At 33.0% G+C, this 20,853-nt stretch overlaps 1 protein-coding gene across 2 annotated transcripts; it reads left to right on the top strand.

The window, feature by feature from the left end:
- Positions 1–17,400: 17,400 nt before the first annotated feature.
- Positions 17,401–20,072, top strand: LOC143597533 (protein PEROXIN-4). 2 transcript variants are annotated; one of them, XM_077076015.1, is made up of 5 exons: positions 17,401–17,443; positions 17,659–17,778; positions 17,888–18,016; positions 19,119–19,248; positions 19,809–20,067. In XM_077076015.1, the coding sequence occupies exons 1-5, from the start codon at positions 17,438–17,440 to the stop codon at positions 19,895–19,897; spliced, it is 474 nt and encodes a 157-aa protein (XP_076932130.1). In that variant the 5' UTR covers positions 17,401–17,437; the 3' UTR covers positions 19,898–20,067. The 2 variants fall into 2 exon arrangements, with proteins under 2 accessions (XP_076932130.1, XP_076932131.1); XM_077076016.1 differs by having other exon boundaries at positions 17,402–17,443; positions 17,659–17,709; positions 19,809–20,072.
- The last annotated feature ends 781 nt before the right edge of the window (positions 20,073–20,853 follow it).

The following is a 20,853-nucleotide window of genomic DNA, read 5'->3' as shown; positions in this document are numbered from 1 at the left end:
GGGATGTTTAAGCTATGATCTTAACTTGCTGTCTAGAGAATATTTATAAGTGGATTGCTTGAGAACAAAAAATGTTCAAGTGTGGGGATGTTTAATGTACATAAAAATATACATCTTTTTAGCATCAAATAATCTCTAAAAACTGCAATTTCTATTAAATAACATAGCACAAAAGTCTACTTATCATAACAAAATGTAATTTCAGGTGAAACCAAGCCCCAAACGAAGAAACAAGCGAAAAGACGAAGAAAAACAAAAGAAAACACAAGAAAACACAAGAAACACGCCCCCATGTAGGGCTGACAATTCGTGTCTTAACAGGTTTAACAGGTAAGAGGCGTCGCGCGTAACACAAATATCAAACTTGAATACGACTCATTTAGCTACTTTATATATCATGACTATAAGACAGTTTTAAGTTTTGTGTACCTTTATGGGATAATGTGGGAGTCTAGCCTACTAATTTCAATTATTTAAAAAATAAAAAATTCGCATACCGCACTTTTTTGATTAACATGTCTTATCGTGTCTTTAACAGGTACCCAATTGTCAGCACTTACCCCCATGCCTCAAGAAACACGCCCCCATGCTTCTGAACACTAGAAAAGACAAAAATCTACAAGAAAAGACAAAAACTCGGAACAAAAGCACGGGACCGTGATTCTCAACCACGGGGCCGTGGTTGTCTACAAGAAAAGACAAAATGAAATTGGCACATGTCATAAAAATGCACGGGGCCGTGCCTCAGGAAGCACGGGGTCGTGGTGAGTCATCATGTATGATCTGACAACATGCAACTAGGACACGTAGACACGAGGCCGTGCTTAATAAAGCACGGGGCCATGCTTCTAGCTCCAGGCAGCCTATAAATAGAGGCTCTTGTGTCATTTGAGAAGTGTGTCTTGAGAAGAGTCATATTCGGTTTTCACATATAAAAACACACACTAAACACTCGCATTAAAGATCTAGTGAAGAGTTTGAAGGCTTGGAGGTCATCACCATCAACCATCATCATCATCATTAAGAAGGAAGATTCATCTACAGTTGGTTAAAATGCTCTAGTTTGATCATGTGTTTATTGTTATCATCCATCCTAATGTTAATCACCATGCTTATTATGAGCTAAACTCCATTTACCATCTAAAATCTATGAAGAAGCTTTGTTTTACTTGATGATTAATTAAAACATGTGGTGTAGTCTAGTAAAGTACATGGTTATCTTACAATTATCTTTTGATGAGAAATGTTTCACCATCTTAAAATACTAATTCAAAGTTGGTGATTGCAAATTCCAAATTGGCAATCGTTCATGATCGATTCAGGGTCTTGAAAGATAGAAATACTTTGATACATTATCGAAACATGGATCCTTATATTGTACTTAGAAATGATGAGATATAAGTTATGATGTATTTCTCTTAGTCTTGGTAATCTGAAAATGGCTGAAGTTCTTAGAACCTACATAAATCAACCAATGGGAGGTTGTGTGAGTAAACTACAACCACCTGAAGTTCTTAGAATTGGTATTTGATAAATCGAAGTCAATCCTAATCTTTCTACTTTACGAAACTACTTGCCAACTTAAATTGACATTTTGGAGGTGGCATGACATTAGGGTAGGGTCGACTTTAAAATGCGCATGTTACCTCCATAGTGCCAAAGATGCTCACTTAAGGATTAAGGAGCTATCTATCATATATTGCTATGGCAAGTTTACCACACGTTTGAACATTAATTTTCAATGCTAAAATGGAGTGGATTCTTGATCTTGAATGGTAACCTTCACATAATTGAAATATTCGTTTAGAATCTCTTGTCGTGGTCACCTATATTATATATATAAGTATTTATAAAAAGTTCGAAATAATTAACCCCAAAATGATTAAAACCTCCGATTAAAGTAAAACAACGATTTATCATTAGAAACATTTGTGTCCACGGATCGATACTTGGTTCTTACCAATACTATTCTACATATACGATAGGTACACTTGCCTATTTTGTGTATGTTTAGTCTTTGTAGAAATCACTTTTATAAATTTAAAACACGATCTTATGCAAAAGCAAATCATTCCATCTATTAATATTTAACCGCAACGCACAGCACACATCATAAACCTCTAACTGAATAAGACAAATACGTAAGATATAACAATAAGAATTCTTTATGGAATTTAGGTAGCAAATTAAATTCATACAAGAGATATAAAGCTACAAATTCTAGCAAAGAAACATTGGAGTAGGAATATGGAGATAAAGATAGTCTAAGTATTTGCCTTCTCATAAACAGAAAAAATTCATTATATCAAACACTCAAGATTATTAGGAACCAAAACATCTAATTTGCTTCTATCTAACTTAAACATATGCAAAACACAAAAAGTTAATAAACGTCAACTTAAGCAGGCACAAAACAACAACAGAAGCAAATACATACCTGCGTGAACGTGAAGGTAGCGGCAACACTCCTGCTAGATGCACTGCAAAGACACAGGAAAAAGAACATCAACGACTAAGGGAAAAGATCGAAGATAAACCCCAATGCAAACAAATAATTTTCTTGAAAAAGAATTATAAATGTGTAATCTAGATTATATTAAATTACAGTTACCTTTGTGACATCATTCTCAGGATTCTTGTATGACCAACTGTCATTAAATATTGCAGAAAAAAACATTTCTTTAAGTTTTAAATATGTAAAAATACACAAACCAAACGTAGAATTTACAACACAATAAATTTAGTTTACCTCCATGAAATCATTCCCATGAACTTGGTATATATGCTCTAGCTGTAATTGAAAATTACAAAATAAAACAGGGATGGTAGTATTAGATCTAAAGGAGTTAAATAAATAAAGTTGTTTACATATTAGACTAATTATTATCACAATTCCAACAACCGTTGGATGGGAAGAAAGTTTCATTCAGTTTACTTAACTCAGACCATATGTAAACCCAAAAACAATAAATTAAAAGCCCTAAATCCAAACAAATCAATTAACAAATCCATACTAGTGGCAAATAGTCCGTCCATCATCACCAAACTACAATTTCGAACTGGTCTTGCGCCCGGCGTCTTGAGTCTTCCAAACTCATTGCCGGTCCACACTTTAAGACTTTCATCTACTGACATTCCGTTTAATTCCAGTACGATCCACTCGATTAGAAGCTAAGTTGGAAACCGGAGATTCGGATGGTCGATACAAGAACAATAGAGTTGAAGCGATGATTTGGACGATAATAAGATAGCGGTGGGAAAGGAAGAAAATAAACGGGGTTTAAAAATCACGGTGGTAACTTCTCTTCTATGTTGTGGGGGGGGGGGGGCAGTTTAAAAAAGGTTTTAAATTGTGTAGTCCTGGATCTATGTTCTGTAACCTGGTGAAGCCAGGTGTCATAATGGAAAGATAGTAAAAATAAAAGGGGTATGCTTTGTATGCATGACACCTATCTTAAAAAAACCTTGTTTTATCTATACTATATATAATACACCAAACAATGGCAAATTAAGACACCCATTTTTAAGTAAATTACAAAACTTAAAGCATGAAGTACATGTGTAATTAAGGGTAAACTTGTTTTTTAAACACAATTCACTCAACTTACAAGTTTGCCCCCCTCATCTTTAATCATATCATGTTTTTAGTTTCAACTTTAAACCAACTTCTCACCCACGATTTTTAAATGACAATAAGTTTTTCATGCGTTAATATATTTGTAAAAATATTGCACCACAAAAACGAGTATTTTATTCTCTTTAATTTGTATATAATATTATTATAATTTTTTCAATTGAAAAAAATTAATATGTTACGTAGGGGTGTTCAATGCCGGTTTGGATTATTTTTAAACGAAAACTAAACCTTTAAAAATTGAGACCAAAGTTTTATTAACGGCCTGGTTATGGTTTGGTTTAAGAGTTTAAGTTTTGATAATAAAATTTGCTTAAAATGATTATTAATATAACCGTATCATCAATTCCAACTAAGTCAAAATAGGATACTTGAAATGATAAAGGAAGAAAAAAAACAATCGGTGTTCCCGCTGCATCACGCGGACACCCGTCTAGTTATAACAGTAGAAGCAGATGAGAAGGGGGCACACTAGACATTGTCATATCTAGGTCGATCGTTTTGATGGTTAAAATACAAAGTAGTAAATTGTCATTTTTCAAAACAATGCATGTTGTCAATGTCTTATGTTAGCATCACATATGCAACAATATGAATGGGAGATACAACATACTTTTTTCCTTATAGAATAAATCACGGTAAAAGTTATAAAAAAACCACAGTTATTTATTTATTTATTTATTTTTAAATAATAAACCAAGCCAAAACTGTTTTTTCTTAGTAATTTCTTTACATTGCATTCTCGGATATAAAATACAAAGAAAATAATTCATAAGATTGGATAGAGAAAGAAAGGAAAATTAATTATATATTTAAACTGCATTCTCGAGTTAAAATAAAAGAAAATAAAATAAAGTATTAATTACATTCTTGATTATCTTACAATTATCTTTTGATGAGAAATGTTTCACCAACTTAAAATACTAATTCAAAGTTAGTGATTGCCAATTCCAAATTGGCAATCGTTCATGATCGATTCATGTTCTTGAAAGATAGAAATTCTTTGATACATTATCGAAACATGGATCCTTATATTGTACTTAGAAATGATAAGATATAAGTTATGATGTATTTCTCTAAGTCTTGGTAATCCGAAAATGGCTTTGCTTAGGATATCATGCTAGTTAAATAAATCATATGTTAATGGAATGTGTAATTATAGCCTACATAAATCAACCAAGGGAGGTTGAGGTTGTGTGAGTAAACTACAAACCACCCGAAGTTGTTAGAATTGGTATTTGAGAAATTGAAGTCAATCCTAATCTTTCTACTTTACAAAATTACTTGCCAACTTAAATTGACATTTTGGAGGTGGCATGACATTAGGAAAGGTCGACTTTAAAATGCGCATGTTACCTCCATAGTGCCAAAGATGCTCACTTAAGGCTTAAGGAGTTATCTATCATATATTGCTACGGCAAGTTTACCACATGTTTGAACATTAATTATCAATGCTAAAATGGAGTAGATTCTTGATCTTAAATGGTAACCTTCACGTAATTGAAATATTCGTTTAGAAAAACTCTTGCCTTGATCACCTATATTATATATATAAGTATTTATAAAAAGTTTGAAATAATTAACTCCAAAATAATTAAAACCTCCGATTAAAGTAAAACAACGATTTATCATTAGAAACATTTGTGTCCACGGATCGATACTTGGTTCTTACCAATACTATTCTACATATACGATAGGTACACTTGCCTATTTTGTGTGTGTTTAGTCTTTTTAGAAATCACTTTTAAAAATTTAAAACACGATCTTATGCAAAAGCAAATCATTCCATCTATTAATATTTAACCGCAATTGTCACACCCCGACTTACGGCCTAGGCGTGTGACCACAAGTTGGTACATGTTTTGTAAATATATCAGAGTTTATGGGTTAATTTTAGCGGAAGACTTAGGTTGCATATAATATTAATTTACATTGAAAATTTTACTTGGGAGTTAGATACCCAAGTATCGGTTTACAAAATATATGTTTCATATTATAAGGATTTTATATCAAAACGGAGCCATCTTGTAACACGCTTCTATCTTCATTATAGACTCCAATCCTTGCTATTGATACTAATGCTTAATTACCTGCAATGGGTTGGAAAAATACGTCAGCTATATGCTGGTGAACACGTATGACTCAATAAAACATTTTGAATGACGATTACAATACAAACATAGTTTTCTTGACAACCTCAGCGGAAGCATTACTACTTCCGGTATATGTACCACTGCCCTACACACATAACGGTATTCTCCGAGCCAAACGGCCCTGAACAGAGAACTGGTCATGACCGTTTAAGATCGCGGCTACCTTGCCTTTGATTGATTGATTGAGCTTTAACAATTATGTTTGGATCCAGACACATGCGTATTCGGTCTGAGTTGATTTTATTCTCTACTTTGTATTATAATGTTTTAGAGATTTCATGATCTCATGTAGACATTGATTAGCTCGTTAAAAAAAACACCCGTTCGTCTCAATGAGTATAAATATGTTTTGACTGATTGAAAAGGTTGACGTGTTCACTTGTACCGTCGGTGCGTTTGAAACCTTAGATTGATTGATTGCGAATGATACTTAACCTATACATAAATAGGTTCGTATAAATATTTTGAATGATGTTACTTGATTAAGTTATGATTGTAAGCTTAACCTTGAAATCGTTTAACTTTTGATTGTGAATTAAAACACTTGATTTTATGTGACGTTTGATATAGCATGCTCTGGCTTAATAGGTTCTATCATGTTGGTAAGTTTCTCCAGGTAAGTAAACGGGTCCCTCAGTTGATTGGGATTTATACGAATTACTTTTCCTTAGGCAAGAAACTTACTACTAGTGATATCCCCCTTACAATTACTACATGCTAGTCAAAATATATCTTTGGTTGACATTACTTTGCTATGAAGTAACGTTTATGAAAACTTGATTGTGAATGTTTATAAAATACGATCAAGGTTAAAGACCATAGCCTCGATTGATAGTCTAAGCTATACTTTAAATAACTTAAACATAACTCCTACCTTAATGCGGATACTTAGATTGATAATAAGAAAAAGGCAGGATCTTGATCTACTTAATTGTACGATTACTAGCTTGATTATAACTTCGTTTCTTGCACGAACTACGAGAAAATAGCACGTCGGCTTGTCACGGCAAAAGGGCACGCCTTTCAAGGTTAAGTGTGTGAATGTGGAGGTGTGTTTGGGATGAGAAAGCCTCATACCCGTCTCCCCCTTTTATAGGCGAGTTTTGGACCTGGTGACCCGTTGCGTATCGCGGCGCCGCAATTTACGCCGCCTTACCAGCTCGTGACACGTGGCCTGTCATATTGTGCCACGTGTTGACACGTGGTTGGACACATGTCCAATGACTTAGCCTAGTCATCGCGCTACGCGATGATCCCTTGGGTTGAGCCATCGCATATCGCTATACAGCCCAAACCTGGGTTAATGCTTGCCCCATCGCGTATCGCGATGGATAAAGATTTCAGATTTTACATTTTTGGTCCTTATACTTTATAAGTTAATTATTTTTGGTATATTTTAATAGGGTTAAAGACGCGGTGTTACAGCAACGCACAGCACACATCATAAACCTCTAACTGAATAAGACAAATACGTAAGATATAACAATAAGAATTCTTTATAGAATTTAGGTAGCAAATTAAATTCATACAAGAGATATAAAGCTACAAATTCTAGCAACAATGGAGTAGGAATATGGAGATAAAGATAGTCTAAGTATTTGCCTTCTCATAAACAGAAAAAACTCATTATATCAAACACTCAAGATTATTAGGAACCAAAACATCTAATTTGCTTCTCTTTAACATAAACATATGCAAAACACAAAAAGTTAATAAACGTCAACTTAAGCAGGCACAAAACAACAATAGAAGCAAATACATACCTGCGTTAACATGAAGGTAGCGGCAACACTCCTGCTAGATGCACTGCAAAGACACAGGAAAAAGAACATCAACGAATAAGGGAAAAGATCGAAGATAAACCCCGATGCAAATAAATAAGTAAACAGAAAACGAAAACGTAATAACTCTAGGTGGTAATCTAGGTGGCAAGATGAAGACAGTATAGGTAGTTGTTACTCGGCCATAAAAACTTGTAGGAGTAGAACAACAACGGACTAAATGTAGCAAGCAAGAAGCAATTTGTTAACATATAATTTAAAAAAAATTAACGGGAATGGAACATCCCCAAACACCAATACCAAAAAATAAAGATATATACCTAAGGCCTAAACACCTGTAAAACGCAACCTGCAAGAGCAAAAGAATATAGCAGGCATTTGGTCAAACACCTGGTGCGGCCTAAAAAGAGTATAAAACCAAAATACATCGCAATTTGGAAAACCACCAAGCATGACAACATAATGCACACACTAACACTAAAATCCTAAGTTCATACCAAAAAAACATGCAGTTGGAAAAGAAGAAGAAAGACGAAAAAGAAAATAGTAATAACGGAATCAGAGCTGCAACTTAAAAGGAAAGACGAAACGACGCTACTTGATGAGAAGCTCACACTAACAACCGGAGCTGACCAGAAACCGCCTGTGATCCAAACCACCGTCATCGCCGGCTTCATCAGTTATGGTTTGTCCTCACTGGCCCACCTTTTTGTGCACTTGTATCTCCGTCTAGAGAAGATGAAGAAGAAAAGACCAAGCAGAGTGGTACATAAAGCACAACAATGTGTACTTTTAATAAGTAGTAACTGCCAATGTTGATATTCGTATGTTTTTGCAACGTGTAAAAGTTCTACCGGTTAATGTTATGAAAAGTAATCTCATGTGAGGTAACTGCTAAGTTGTGATTTAATATATATATATATATAACTAGGTTATAACCCGTATACCATACGGGCATAAGTATCAAACATTTTGAAATTTAAATAATTTAACGTTACATGTATCATATCCTACAAAAAGTTTCATTTAAAGTAGCACTAAGATTGTTGATAAAATTTGTATGTAAGCTAGGTATAGTGTGAGACCAAGACATCTAATTATATTATTATAACAACATAAACAACCGTAAACGAAATAACTATCATTGATATGCGAATAAAATCAAAGACTTTTATGCTGGTTTGAATTTAGATCCAACGTCTGCATAAAATAACTTAGTAACCAACTGGCAAGACAATATAAAATACATCAGGATGAAGAACATGAGAATTTGTCTTTTTTAAGTTTTACCGTTTAAACAAAGAGATTAAAATGACTATAGTCAGCATTATATATAAGAATTGTTATAAACATTTACATCAAAATATTAAGGCTACCAAAAAGTTACTATATATAGGAATTGTTATAAACATTTACATCAAAATTTTAAGGCTGCCAAAAAGTTACGATTTTTAATAAATATGAAATAAAAAATCTATATGCATTGTACTTTTTAAAGTGAGTTCCTCCTCGACCCCGTAAACAGACCAAACATCATGAAAGATCCAAATCAAACTCCACGGAAATTGTTTTCATGCCTTCTGTTGAAATCGCTAATGGCTGGCTACAAATTTGTAGCCAAGATTTAATTTGATTTATGTTATTTCAAAGCTTAGAACACTCAAAAACCAAAGTCACAAACAGAATTGAATTAATGAATTTATGGCCTAAAAACCCACATTTTATTGATTGTCAAACTTTACATAAATAGGCTGCAAATAAGTATTAACAGGGAGACATCTACATACTAAACCACTACTCTACTAATACTTCAACTTAAAGATAGACTTGCCTAAAAGCCATAAAACAAAAGTATGACTTTGACCCACTATAATATTACTTGACACGATCAAAAACATAAAAGAAACATGTCAACATAATCTAACCGTTAATGACCCGCTAACCTATTAATCCGCAACCCATGGAAGCTCTTGTACCGTATCCGATTTACCAGGCTTATAAGTTATAACCAGCCAAGAAGAAACCTACACATTTAAAATAAGTAAAGTTGGTAAATCTTGACCCAAAATATATATATATATATATATATATATATATATATATATAATATATATATATATATATATTTAATGGGTCCAAACGGGTTAAAATGGATTAATCAATTATCTACAAATCCAACTTTTAAACTTTGCTTTATGTGACTAAAAGTAAATCGGGTAGAAATTGGAAAAAGATGTGCTATTAATTAATTTATATTTTAAATAAACTTTGTGTATAAAGTATTTTCAATAGCAGAAATAATGCCACCTAATAGGTACTCTTCTGAATATGAGGAAGGTGCATACGCGTGTCATATGACTTATATTTGCTGGAAAACCTTCCAGTTACTTCAAAACATATAAACAATCGATCTATCTATTCTAATAAAAGCCTATCATTTTTGCCATTTATCAATACCATAGCCCTTCTTACCATTTTTTCAATCAATTTTTCATATATGGTCCTTATCTTTTAAGTCATTTCAATAAATGACATTAAAACTATAGGTTTATTCCAACTAAATCCATTACTATATATAATAAGTATTCTCCATATGAATTGACAAGAGACGATTGGTGAATTTTGAAGTGTCAATTAAAGTGTTTATTATGGTTTATATTCAAAATCATAAACAATAAACATTCGATTCATAATATGTGGAATGAGAACAATCGACTTGGACTAAATTCTGATAACGTCAGCGGCTAAAGCTTAGCCTTTGATACCTAAAAATACATATGATTTTAAAACTAAAAGTTTTCGGGTTGACACGGAACCTAGAATTCGGACCAAAGAACTAATCCGAATTACTTAGGTTCAGGTTCGGGTTAGTATTTACTTGGGTTCGATTTTCTCGGGTCAGGTTAGTTTGGGTTCAGATACGGGTTTTCTTAGGTTGGGTTTCATGTTACGGGTAAAAGTGGCAGCTCTACTTTCAAGGATTATAGTAAGAATCACTACATTGATTTTATGCAACTTTAAATCTTCTAATATTCTTTTAACTCAGAATAATCATTATTATTTGAACATGGTTTTAATGTTAGTATGTATTTTTCATTGACAATTACATTCATATGAAATAAACAAATTATTTTGTTATATTTAAATTTTTTGGTTTTATGTTGCTTGATTATACAATTTTTAATTGTAAAATATAAAGTCAATTAAAAATTTGTCATACACGAATATTAATGACAACAAATTTATCATGATCAGTCAATTTCAAATTGTAAAGATTCTAAGGATAATTATATCATCAAAGTTTAGGTATATGGTTTTGGGGATAATCATGTTTTTTTTTATAAACATCAGGAGATGTTCTCAAATGACATCATATTAATTGATTAAAAGCTATGATATTTTATGTGTATGAATATTTTTTTTATTAGTATCATGGATATATATTATCATTTATCTAGAGTTGGTATGTACTTGGAGAACCTTTTTTTGTCACATGGACAACTATATATAGATATATCAAGAGTTATAAGCAGACCTATATGTTTCTTTATTAAGAGTTATAAGCAGACATGGACTAAAAATTTTTGATTTTTGATAAACAACGTATACCTGCTAATACAATCACAAATGTAGTTTAAAAGGAAATTTTTACATATTTCTAACATATTTGTGTAATTTTAGTCATGTAATTTCTGTAATTTTAATTTAATTGTAACTGTATTAACTATATATCACTCAATTTGTTGACTATATTTCACTTAATGGTCAAAGTTTAAAATTTTCAACAATTACCCGTGTAATACACGGGCCTCAAACTAGTTTAGATATATGGATATCAAAGGCAACACTTGCAAGTCAAGGGTTTAATTTAGCCTACCAGTGGTATTAGTTTGACTTTTCCAAGTCTGGAATAATACCATTTTCGCCATCTGTTACCACGGCTTATTTGATCTTCAAGCATAGCAATCAGTGGACCCGTAATGTTTAACTTTTTTCACTTCTAGTCTGTAGAACATGAGCAACCATTGAAGATATTGCCATCAAATAGTTTTTATGTATTTCTTATTACCAAATAATGGGAAAAAGAACCTGTTCCATTGTTAAAGAAACTGCCCAAACCCAAGAACCTTTATCGGTGTCATGAGGTGTGATTAGCAATCATTTAAGTAAAATGTACATTAATTCTCAACAAAAAAAAGAGCATTCTCTTAATTTTGGATTTCTAATCCATTCCTCAAAATTTTGCCACTAATGACTAATCAACAATTAGAAGTCATAATCATCACACAAAAAAGCATTTCAGTTAAATGAGGACAAGAATCACATTGATATATCTTCTGATGATAAAACAATATTAAAATTCCATCTGTGTTTTTCAAATGAAGCTCCTCTTCAGAAATAAAATGTCTCCTTTGTAATATGAAGTCACCAAACTTTTTTAAAACAATGGGAGTTTTTATAATAAGTTTTCAGATTATGTAAATAAAATAAAATAAAGTTATGTAATCCATATCATGTGACACCAATTACCGACCCAAATGACATCATAACCAGTTAATAAACCTTTACAAGTTACCAGGATAACTTAAACCCTTTAATGATAAAACAAATATTACCCGTTTCCGGGTTAATTTTTACTTGTTGATGCCAAGATTTTAAACCCGTTACTAGGATCAATTTAACCTGTTTGACCCATTAATTAACAAAAAAAAAATTACTTGTTTCCAGGTTATTTGTACTCGTTAATATAAACCTTTTCACCTTTTCTTAAAAAACACGGTTTCGACACCAAGCCTTTTAATAATAGGACTAATGAACAATAATTTTCTTGAAAAAGAATTATAAATGTGTAATCTAGATTATATTAAATTACAGTTACCTTTGTGACATCATTCTCAGGATTCTTGTATAATCAATTGTCATTAAAAATTACAGAAAAAAAAAACATTTCTTTAGGTTTAAAATATGTAAAAATACACTAACCAAACGTAGAATTTACAACACAATAAATTTAGTTTACCTCTATGAAATCATTCCCATGAATCTTGGTATATATGCTCTAGCTGTAATTGAAAATTACAAAATAAAACAGGGATGGTAGTATTAGATCTTAAGGAGTTAAATAAATAAAGTTGTTTACATATTAGACTACTTATTATTATCACAATTCCAACAACCGTTGGATGGGAAGAAAGCTTCATTCCAATTAACTTAACTCAGACCATATGTAAACCCAAAAACAAAACCAATCAATTAAAAGCCCTAAATCCAAACAAATCAAGTAACAAATCCATACTAGTGGCAAATGGGTTGGGTTGGGTCGAACGAGTCATGGGTTGAAATGAGTTATGGGTTAAAACGAGTATGGGTCAGAATGAGTTTGAGCGGGTCAATTAAAAAAAGGGTCGTTTGGTTTGGGTTGAAATAGGTTAGGGTCGGGTTTTGAGGTTTTTTTTTTTTAGTGAACGAGAATAACGACGGAAACATTTTAGTTTTTTTAGATTTTTCGTTTTTTATTTATATTTTAAGTTATAATTTTTTTTTATTTTTTTTGAATTTTTTTGAGGGGTTTTCTATTAAGATCAAAAACCCTCAAAAAAATATTCAAAAATAACAATAAAAAAATTATAACTCAAAATATAAATCATAAACAAAAGAAATAAAAACACTAAAATGTTTCATACGTTTTCCTCGTTCCATTAAAAAAACCCCACCTAGAATCGAACCGAAACCGAAAGAATCGACGAAAATGAAACAAATAAACAAAAAGCCAAAATCGGACCATATCAATCGAAATCGAAAAATCAATCAAAACGAAACTATAAGAATTCAAACCGAACAAAAACAAAACTGAAAAAACGAACAAAAACGAGTCCGGAATCGACCAGAAAGAAACAAAATAAACCAAAACCCAACACGTCATGGGTGAAAACTCGTGTTGGCTTGAAACCTGAACCGAACCCGTTCCAATCTGAAACCCGTTTCGTGCCGAAACCTGTCTTGTACGAAAACCCGTTCCGATCCGAAACCTGTCACATTTCCTTAGGACACTAACCTACATCGACTCATTTCTTTGAACTTGTCGACTCATTTTGACCCGAAATAAAAGGATGGAATTTCAAATGACTCATTTTGACCCATTTAGTTAAAACCTTTACCCAAACCAACTCATTTAACTTTTAAAACAACTCAAATTGACTCATTTGAAAGAGTTTGGGTCAAGATTGCCACCCCTAAAGAAATCCATACCAGTGGCAAATAGTCCGTCCATCAACACCAAACTATAATTTCGAACTGGTCTTGTGCCATTGGTTTCCTGAGTCGTCCAAACTCATTGCCGGTCCACACTTTAAGCCTTTCATCCGCTGACATTCTGTCCAATTCCAGTACGATCCACTCGATTAGAAGCTCAAATTCGACGAAGGACAGCTGGAAACCGGAGATTCGGATGGTCGATACAAGAACTATAGAGTTGAAGCGATGATTTGGACGATAATAAGAGAGCGGTGGGAAATGAAGAAAATACACGGGGTTTAAGTGTTTTTTGCTTTTTTGAGAGGCAAAATGTCCAAAATGCCCCTCCAAAAGCACCTAAAAGCACCAATTTGATGCTTTTAGGTTCTTTTGGAAAGACATTTTAAATAAGCTAGTTCAAGCTGCATACTTGAAACGAAAGTCAAAAAGACCTGTGACTTATTCACAAGTAGCTAAACCACAAACACCCCCTAAAAATTCACGATGGTAACTGCTCTTCTATGTTGGGGGAACAGTTTAAGAAGGTTTTAAATTGTGTAGTCCTAGATCTATGTTCTATAACCTGGTGAAACCAGGTGTCATAATAGAAAGACAGTAAAAATAAAAGGGATATTGGTTTCTAATACTCTCAACTTTCACTCGTTGGTTAATACCACTTCCAATTTTCGATTTGTTACCCACCATTCTCAACTTTCACCTTATTTGTTTCTGGCACTCCCGAACTTAACGGACCCTAACTCCATTAGTTTTTTTGCTGACGTGGAATTTTTAGAGTGATGTGGCATACTAATGTGGCATTGTCCTTAAAACATGTAGGTCCCACAAGACAACTTCATCTTTCTTCTATCAAACCCTAAAACTTCATTACTACATCATCCAACCAACCACCACCTCCACCACCCACCTTCGCCCTCCCTATTTTTCCGGCCAACGTCTCACCCGTTGGAGCTGCCACCACCCATATTTTCCGTCGGATTTAGATAATCAGTATTCAATTTACACTCTCCAGATCCCCAATTACATAACCCTAGTAATATGAAATCCTAACCCGGGCAATAAGAACATGTAGTATTTCGTGAATTTACCTACTCATTTAGCATAGAAGAATGTAATCTACAAAATAGAAAGTTAGATGTAACCTAGATGTCGTTAGACGATGAATCACTCAAACTCTTTGAGTCTAAGTTTGAGAGCGAGAGCTGAAAGGTAAAGCGATAAAGCTGAACCACCGGTGGATGATACCGAAGCTTTGTTTTTAGATCGGACGACTTTCATTTTAATTAACAAATTCTTATAGTAGTCTGGTAGTGTGAATTGTGTGAAGAATAATAATAGTTACAAGGAGTTGGAGAAAATGTGAGTTGATTTGAAGGTTTAGGGTTAGAAAAAAGGGGGTCGACATGAAAGGGTTTGTTGGGTGGTGGCAACTCCAAGGGGTGCGGCGGTGGCCGGAAAAATCAGGGAGGGTGAAGGTGGGTGGTGGAGGTGGTGGTTGATTGGATGATGTGGTAATAAAGTTAGGGTTTGATAGAAGAAAGATGAAGTTGTCTTGTGGGACCCACATGTTTTAAAGAAAATGCCACGTTAGCATGACACGTCACTCTAAAATTGCCACGTCAGAAAGAAACTAACGGAGTTAGATTTCGTTAAGTTCAGGAGTGCCATAAACAAATAGGGTGAAAGTTGGAAGTGGTGGGTAACAAATCGATAGTTGGGAGTGGTATTAACCAACGAGTGAAAGTTGAGGGTATTATAAACCAATATACCAAAATAAAAGGGGTATGCTTTGTATGCATGACACCTGTCTCAACAAACCTTGTTTTATTATAATAGTAGAAGTAGATGAGAAGGGGGCACACTAGACATTTGTCATATCGGGGTCGATCGTTTTGATGGTTAAGATACAAAGTAGTAAATTATCATTTTTCAAAACAATGCATGTTGTCAATGTCTTATGTTACCATCACATATGCAACAATATGAATGGGAGATACAACATACTTTTTTCCTTATAAAATAAATCACGGTAAAAGTTATAAAAAACCACAGTTATTTATTTATTTATTTATTTCTAAATAATAAACCAAGCCAAAACTGTTTTTTTCTTAGTAATTTCTTTACACTGCATTCTCGGGTTTAAAATATAAGGAAAATAAATCATAAGATTGGATAGAGAAAAAAAGGAAAAGAAATAATATACTTAAAAAACATTATCGAGTTAAAATAAAAGAAAATAAAAGAAAGTGTTAATTACATTCTTGAGTTAGATTGGAAGGAAAAGATAAGAAAAAAATTGTAACTTTACAATTATGTCCTCATAGCAACATGGAAAAGAGTATTAAGACAAGGTCGGCCCATAGGGGTGGCGGGTGGTCGACGGCCAAAGGCCCGACACCCCATTAGGCCCCATTTTTTTTTCTAAAATTATATTTATTTTTATTAAAAACAATATGTATATTTAATGTTTAAACCTAATTACATGACCACTAGTTTGGTCTAGTGACAAAGGGTATTACTCTCAACCAAAAGGTTATAAGTACAAGTCTCATTTGAGACATGTTTAATCTTACTTTTATACAAATTTTTTTACACAACCTAAGTTATAACCAAGTAGACCTATATAAATATTTAATTGTTTAAACCAACAAAAATACTCTTTTTTACCTAAGGCCCAAAAAAATTTCGTCTTCGGCCCGAATTTTTTTTTGTTTTCTTGAAGCCGGGCCTGAATTAAGATAGGGTAAATCAGTAATATGATATGAGCTATAAACTTTCCTTCACAATCAGACTATATTCGACTGGAAATTTTAAATGAATAAAACCCTAACTTTTCTTTTCATTTTTTTTTCTTTTGAAAACAAAACTCAATAATAGAAAAGAAAAATTTTCTTCCAACCCCTTATATACAAAACTAGAATACAGCGTTAAGAAATACGTACACTGTGTTCTGGAGTCTCATTTAACGAGTGGAGGGGAAGGAAAAAAAAGGAAAATATAAAAAGATCATGTTACAGAGCTTTTTTAAGAAAGGGATGAGAGGGGAAACGAGAGAAAATACTAGAAAAATTAAACATATTATCATCTTCCCAAATTGGAGAGATTAAGAGAGAAAATATTTATGTCTAATTATAACTTTTATCAATTCCTAAATTATCATTATGTTTAACTCCATATAATAGTTTACTTAAAGGGTATAATAGGAAAATGTATATTTGTTTTCTTTTCTTCTTAACTCGGGAACACCTAGAATGCTTAATTTCCCTTATTTTCCTTTTATTTTTATTAAACTCGAGAACACAAAATAAAATCACACATTTTTCTTCTCCTAGCTTTTTTTCTGACATAATTCTCATTCCCTCCCTTTCCTTCGTTAAATGAGACTCGGGAACACAGCGCGCAATGTGTCGTGGATGGGATGTAGAAATCCACATAATACAAGAATAATAATAATAATCCGTCGTCTCTTCTTTTGATTTGACTCCGTCGTCCATTTCTCTTGTTCTCTCTCTCTTTCTCAGGTAAGGTAAATCTCATCCTTTTATTTAGGGTTTTATTCATGGCTTCGATCTTCATAAAATTGTATTTGCAGGAATATCATCGATTAATTACACCAAATGCAGGTCAGTTATTATTGACGCCTCTCTCTGTCCCCAGATTCTTATCCTACCAAATTCAATCTTTTATTATTCACAATTCAAACTCCAATCAGCAAGCCCTAATTTCTAAAATCCATCCGATGATAGTGGTTGTAATCTGTAATATTATTAATATATACAGCTAGTAAACTAACCCTAACTAAAATTGACTAATTATGATTTTCATCTTGGTTTTTTAGGCATCAAGAGCAAGGTTATTCAAGGAATACAAGGAGGTGCAAAGGGAGAAAGTAGCCGATCCAGATATTCAGCTTGTCTGTGATGATTCCAACATATTCAAATGGACAGCACTTATCAAGGTCTCACTGACTGACATGAATACATGCATATTTAGTTATATACACACATATCTATACTTATATCTATGTGTTTTGGTTGATGAATGAATTTGCATATATATATATTCAGGGACCATCAGAAACTCCTTATGAAGGTGGAGTCTTTCAGCTTGCCTTTTCTGTCCCGGAGCAATACCCTTTGCAGCCGCCTCAAGTCAGGTTTTTAACCAAAATATTCCATCCAAATGTACATTTCAAGGTACGAAACTTTTCCTTCTATAAAATCATTGACATGTATGTTCTTTTAATTTCCGCCTTTTGTCCCATCGATATCTTTCCTTGTTCATTGGGATGCAACTTTAACCTACTCATTTGTGGACAAACGTATACGTACATGATACATCATTAACTTGACTATGTGTATTCTGTGTAATGTCTACTTAGGGGGGTGTTTGGAGTCTGGCAAGTGATTATGTAATATTAAACAATCACCTGTAAGCATACAGGTCATAGAGATAGTGTTTGGATCATAGTTGGCAATACCAAATAGATGTCAATAGCGACAGGCTGCTATCTATATGCTACGTAGCGATAGCGACGAAACAGAGGCCAGTAATAAAGTAGTAGAAATTTTTTTCAATATTTTACATTTAGTAAGTAAACCAAAATAGCAATTATAATCAATATATAAACAGTTACCCCACCACAATAGCAATTATAATCAATAAATACCACCAAGATGTCTAAAAATGCTATTTGTTCTAAAAAATACTGAAAGTCGCTATTTTCACGCTATTGAGCCCCTAAACAGGGTATAGCAGCGATTAACTGCATTACAACAAAGCGCGCTATAACGCTCGCTATATTCGCTATTGACAACAATGGTTTGGATGCAGTTTATATGACATTAATCGCCTGTTCGGGTTTTTGGAAACTTTTAATTATATAAGAAATCAATAGGTAAAATTAATTAATAAATGCATTATATTTGAACTTACGAAAGAGGCTTTGTGGAATGGGAGTTAAAAGTCCCTCGGGTTATGTTAAAAGAAGAGGTAAATATGTGATCTGTTTACCTTTAGATAAGTAGTTTTGTTGCAGCTAGTACGAAACTGATTATCTAAAACTGAAACAATTAGATATTAGAATTTAGAGGTATATGTTTATCCCAACATTAAGAATCATTAATTTTGACTTACGTTTAGATATTAGTATTGGCACAGTTTCCCCCGTCTCTTTTTTCAAAATAAATTTCATGTATATGTAACTTCATTTTTTGAAAAAGTGCTTGTGGTGGTGTCGACGAGTGTCATTATTCTAAAAGTTTCTTTTATCTTGATTTATCTTCTGTGGTGGTGTAGACGGGAGAAATATGTCTAGATATCCTGAAGAATGCTTGGAGTCCAGCTTGGACACTCCAGTCTGTTTGTAGAGCTATAATTGCATTAATGGCCCATCCAGAACCCGATAGCCCGTTGAATTGTGATTCAGGTGAACTTTCTTGAGTAGATTTACATTAACCTTTTCAATTTTGAATTTTTGATTCACAATCTAGCAATCTGCTTTCATTAATTCAAAAATTTAATTCCTTATCCATATATTCATTTTTCTTAGTACAAAAAATACAGTCTCTAACTTGTTAAAGAGATGTGAAAAGTAATTTAAAAAAGAACTTATTTTAGGAACGTGTTGATATATACCGCTAAAAACTTGGAATAATATCATATTTGCCCAACCATAAAGTATATACCCATTTTAAAATACTCAAAATTTCATATTCACGCATTTCATCTAATACAATTTATAGTATGACCATTATACCCCTCTATTTCTCCTTACACTTTAAACTCCCATTATCCTAATGCACGTTTTAAAGGTAGGGTATAAATGTCATAATGTTGAAAATGGGTATATTCGATACTATGATTTTTGCTGGGTAAATATGCTAATTATAAAAAGTTGGACGAGAATATATGAGTTTGTTTCTTTATTAAATATTTATATATAATAGTATCAAGATTTTGTATTTCTTATGTAATTTGGTTCTCCAGGAAATCTTCTTCGATCAGGTGACGTTAGAGGATTTCAGTCGATGGCTAAGATGTACACCAGGCTTGCAGCTATGCCCAAGAAAGGTTAAAATCATTCATTATCTGTGTTTGGTTTCATATCAACCATTGTATGTTTGTGTTACTGCTACTTTACGGCTTTTGATACGTTTTGCTGTGGAAGTTCGGTGTTGTTTTATGGGAAATAACGTGTGACATGAAGAATTAAACTGATATAAATGAAGATCAACTGCAACTATAGCATTGCATAGATCTCCGTCAACTTTGATAAAAACGAAGTGTCCTGATAAACTGAGTCGAACTCGGTTCTAAAACATATTCAAACTCATTTAGTGAAGATGCCATTATGGGACGTCCTATATTGCCCTTTACCATATTCAAACTATTTTTCCGTATCACTACAAGAGTCATTATATGAACTAATCACAGTTGTTAAATTACTGTTACGACTTTCTAAATATTTCCGTTTTGAGTTGAAAGCTATATGAGCTGACTTGGCTTGAATCTCTCCACTGAGCTAAAATTAAAGATTGAACTAAGCTTGTTTAGAACATTGTTGTAGTTGCCTGCTTATTTTCCCGAGGGACCAATCCAAGTGTTAGAGATGATCTGTAGAAGCCAAATACGGGCGTAATGTAACTAATATTTTACTTGAGAGCTAATCAATAGGCTTAAGTTAATATTTAAAAACTGTACAAGCCAAGTCTGAGTTAGTTTCAAGTCACTCGCATACTATTATCGTCTTTACGTTTAGGCATTTTAAAGGGAAAATTCCCAAAAAGACCCAAATGAAAGAGAGAGAAAAAAAATATCCAAAAAGTCACAAGTTTTCTAAAATAACCCAACGGATTTGTACTGAGGTGACGCATAGGGAATATAACCGACGGGATTCAAAAACCAATTAAAATTTGACACTTAGCATAAGTCTGACAAAACCGACCATATTTTTGAAAATCTGGGGGGTTTCGTTCAATCTGATATTTAAATCATTTTGTAAAAAACAGTCTCTCTAGACGGTTTTTTTTAT

The sequence above is a fragment of the Bidens hawaiensis genome, unplaced genomic scaffold (genome assembly GCF_021521415.1).
Source record: "Bidens hawaiensis isolate Kalapana, Puna unplaced genomic scaffold, B.hawaiensis_p1.1 tig00048431_1, whole genome shotgun sequence".
Lineage (NCBI taxonomy): Eukaryota > Viridiplantae > Streptophyta > Magnoliopsida > Asterales > Asteraceae > Bidens > Bidens hawaiensis.
The sequence above is the reverse complement of the archived record's forward strand: the minus strand, read 5'-3'. Positions and strand labels throughout refer to the sequence as shown.

Coding starts and splice junctions, on each gene's coding strand:
- LOC143597533 (XM_077076015.1), top strand. Junction 18,017..19,118: donor ATCCAAATGTACATTTCAAG/GTACGAAACTTT, acceptor GTGGTGGTGTAG/ACGGGAGAAATATGTCTAGA. Junction 19,249..19,808: donor CCCGTTGAATTGTGATTCAG/GTGAACTTTCTT, acceptor TTGGTTCTCCAG/GAAATCTTCTTCGATCAGGT.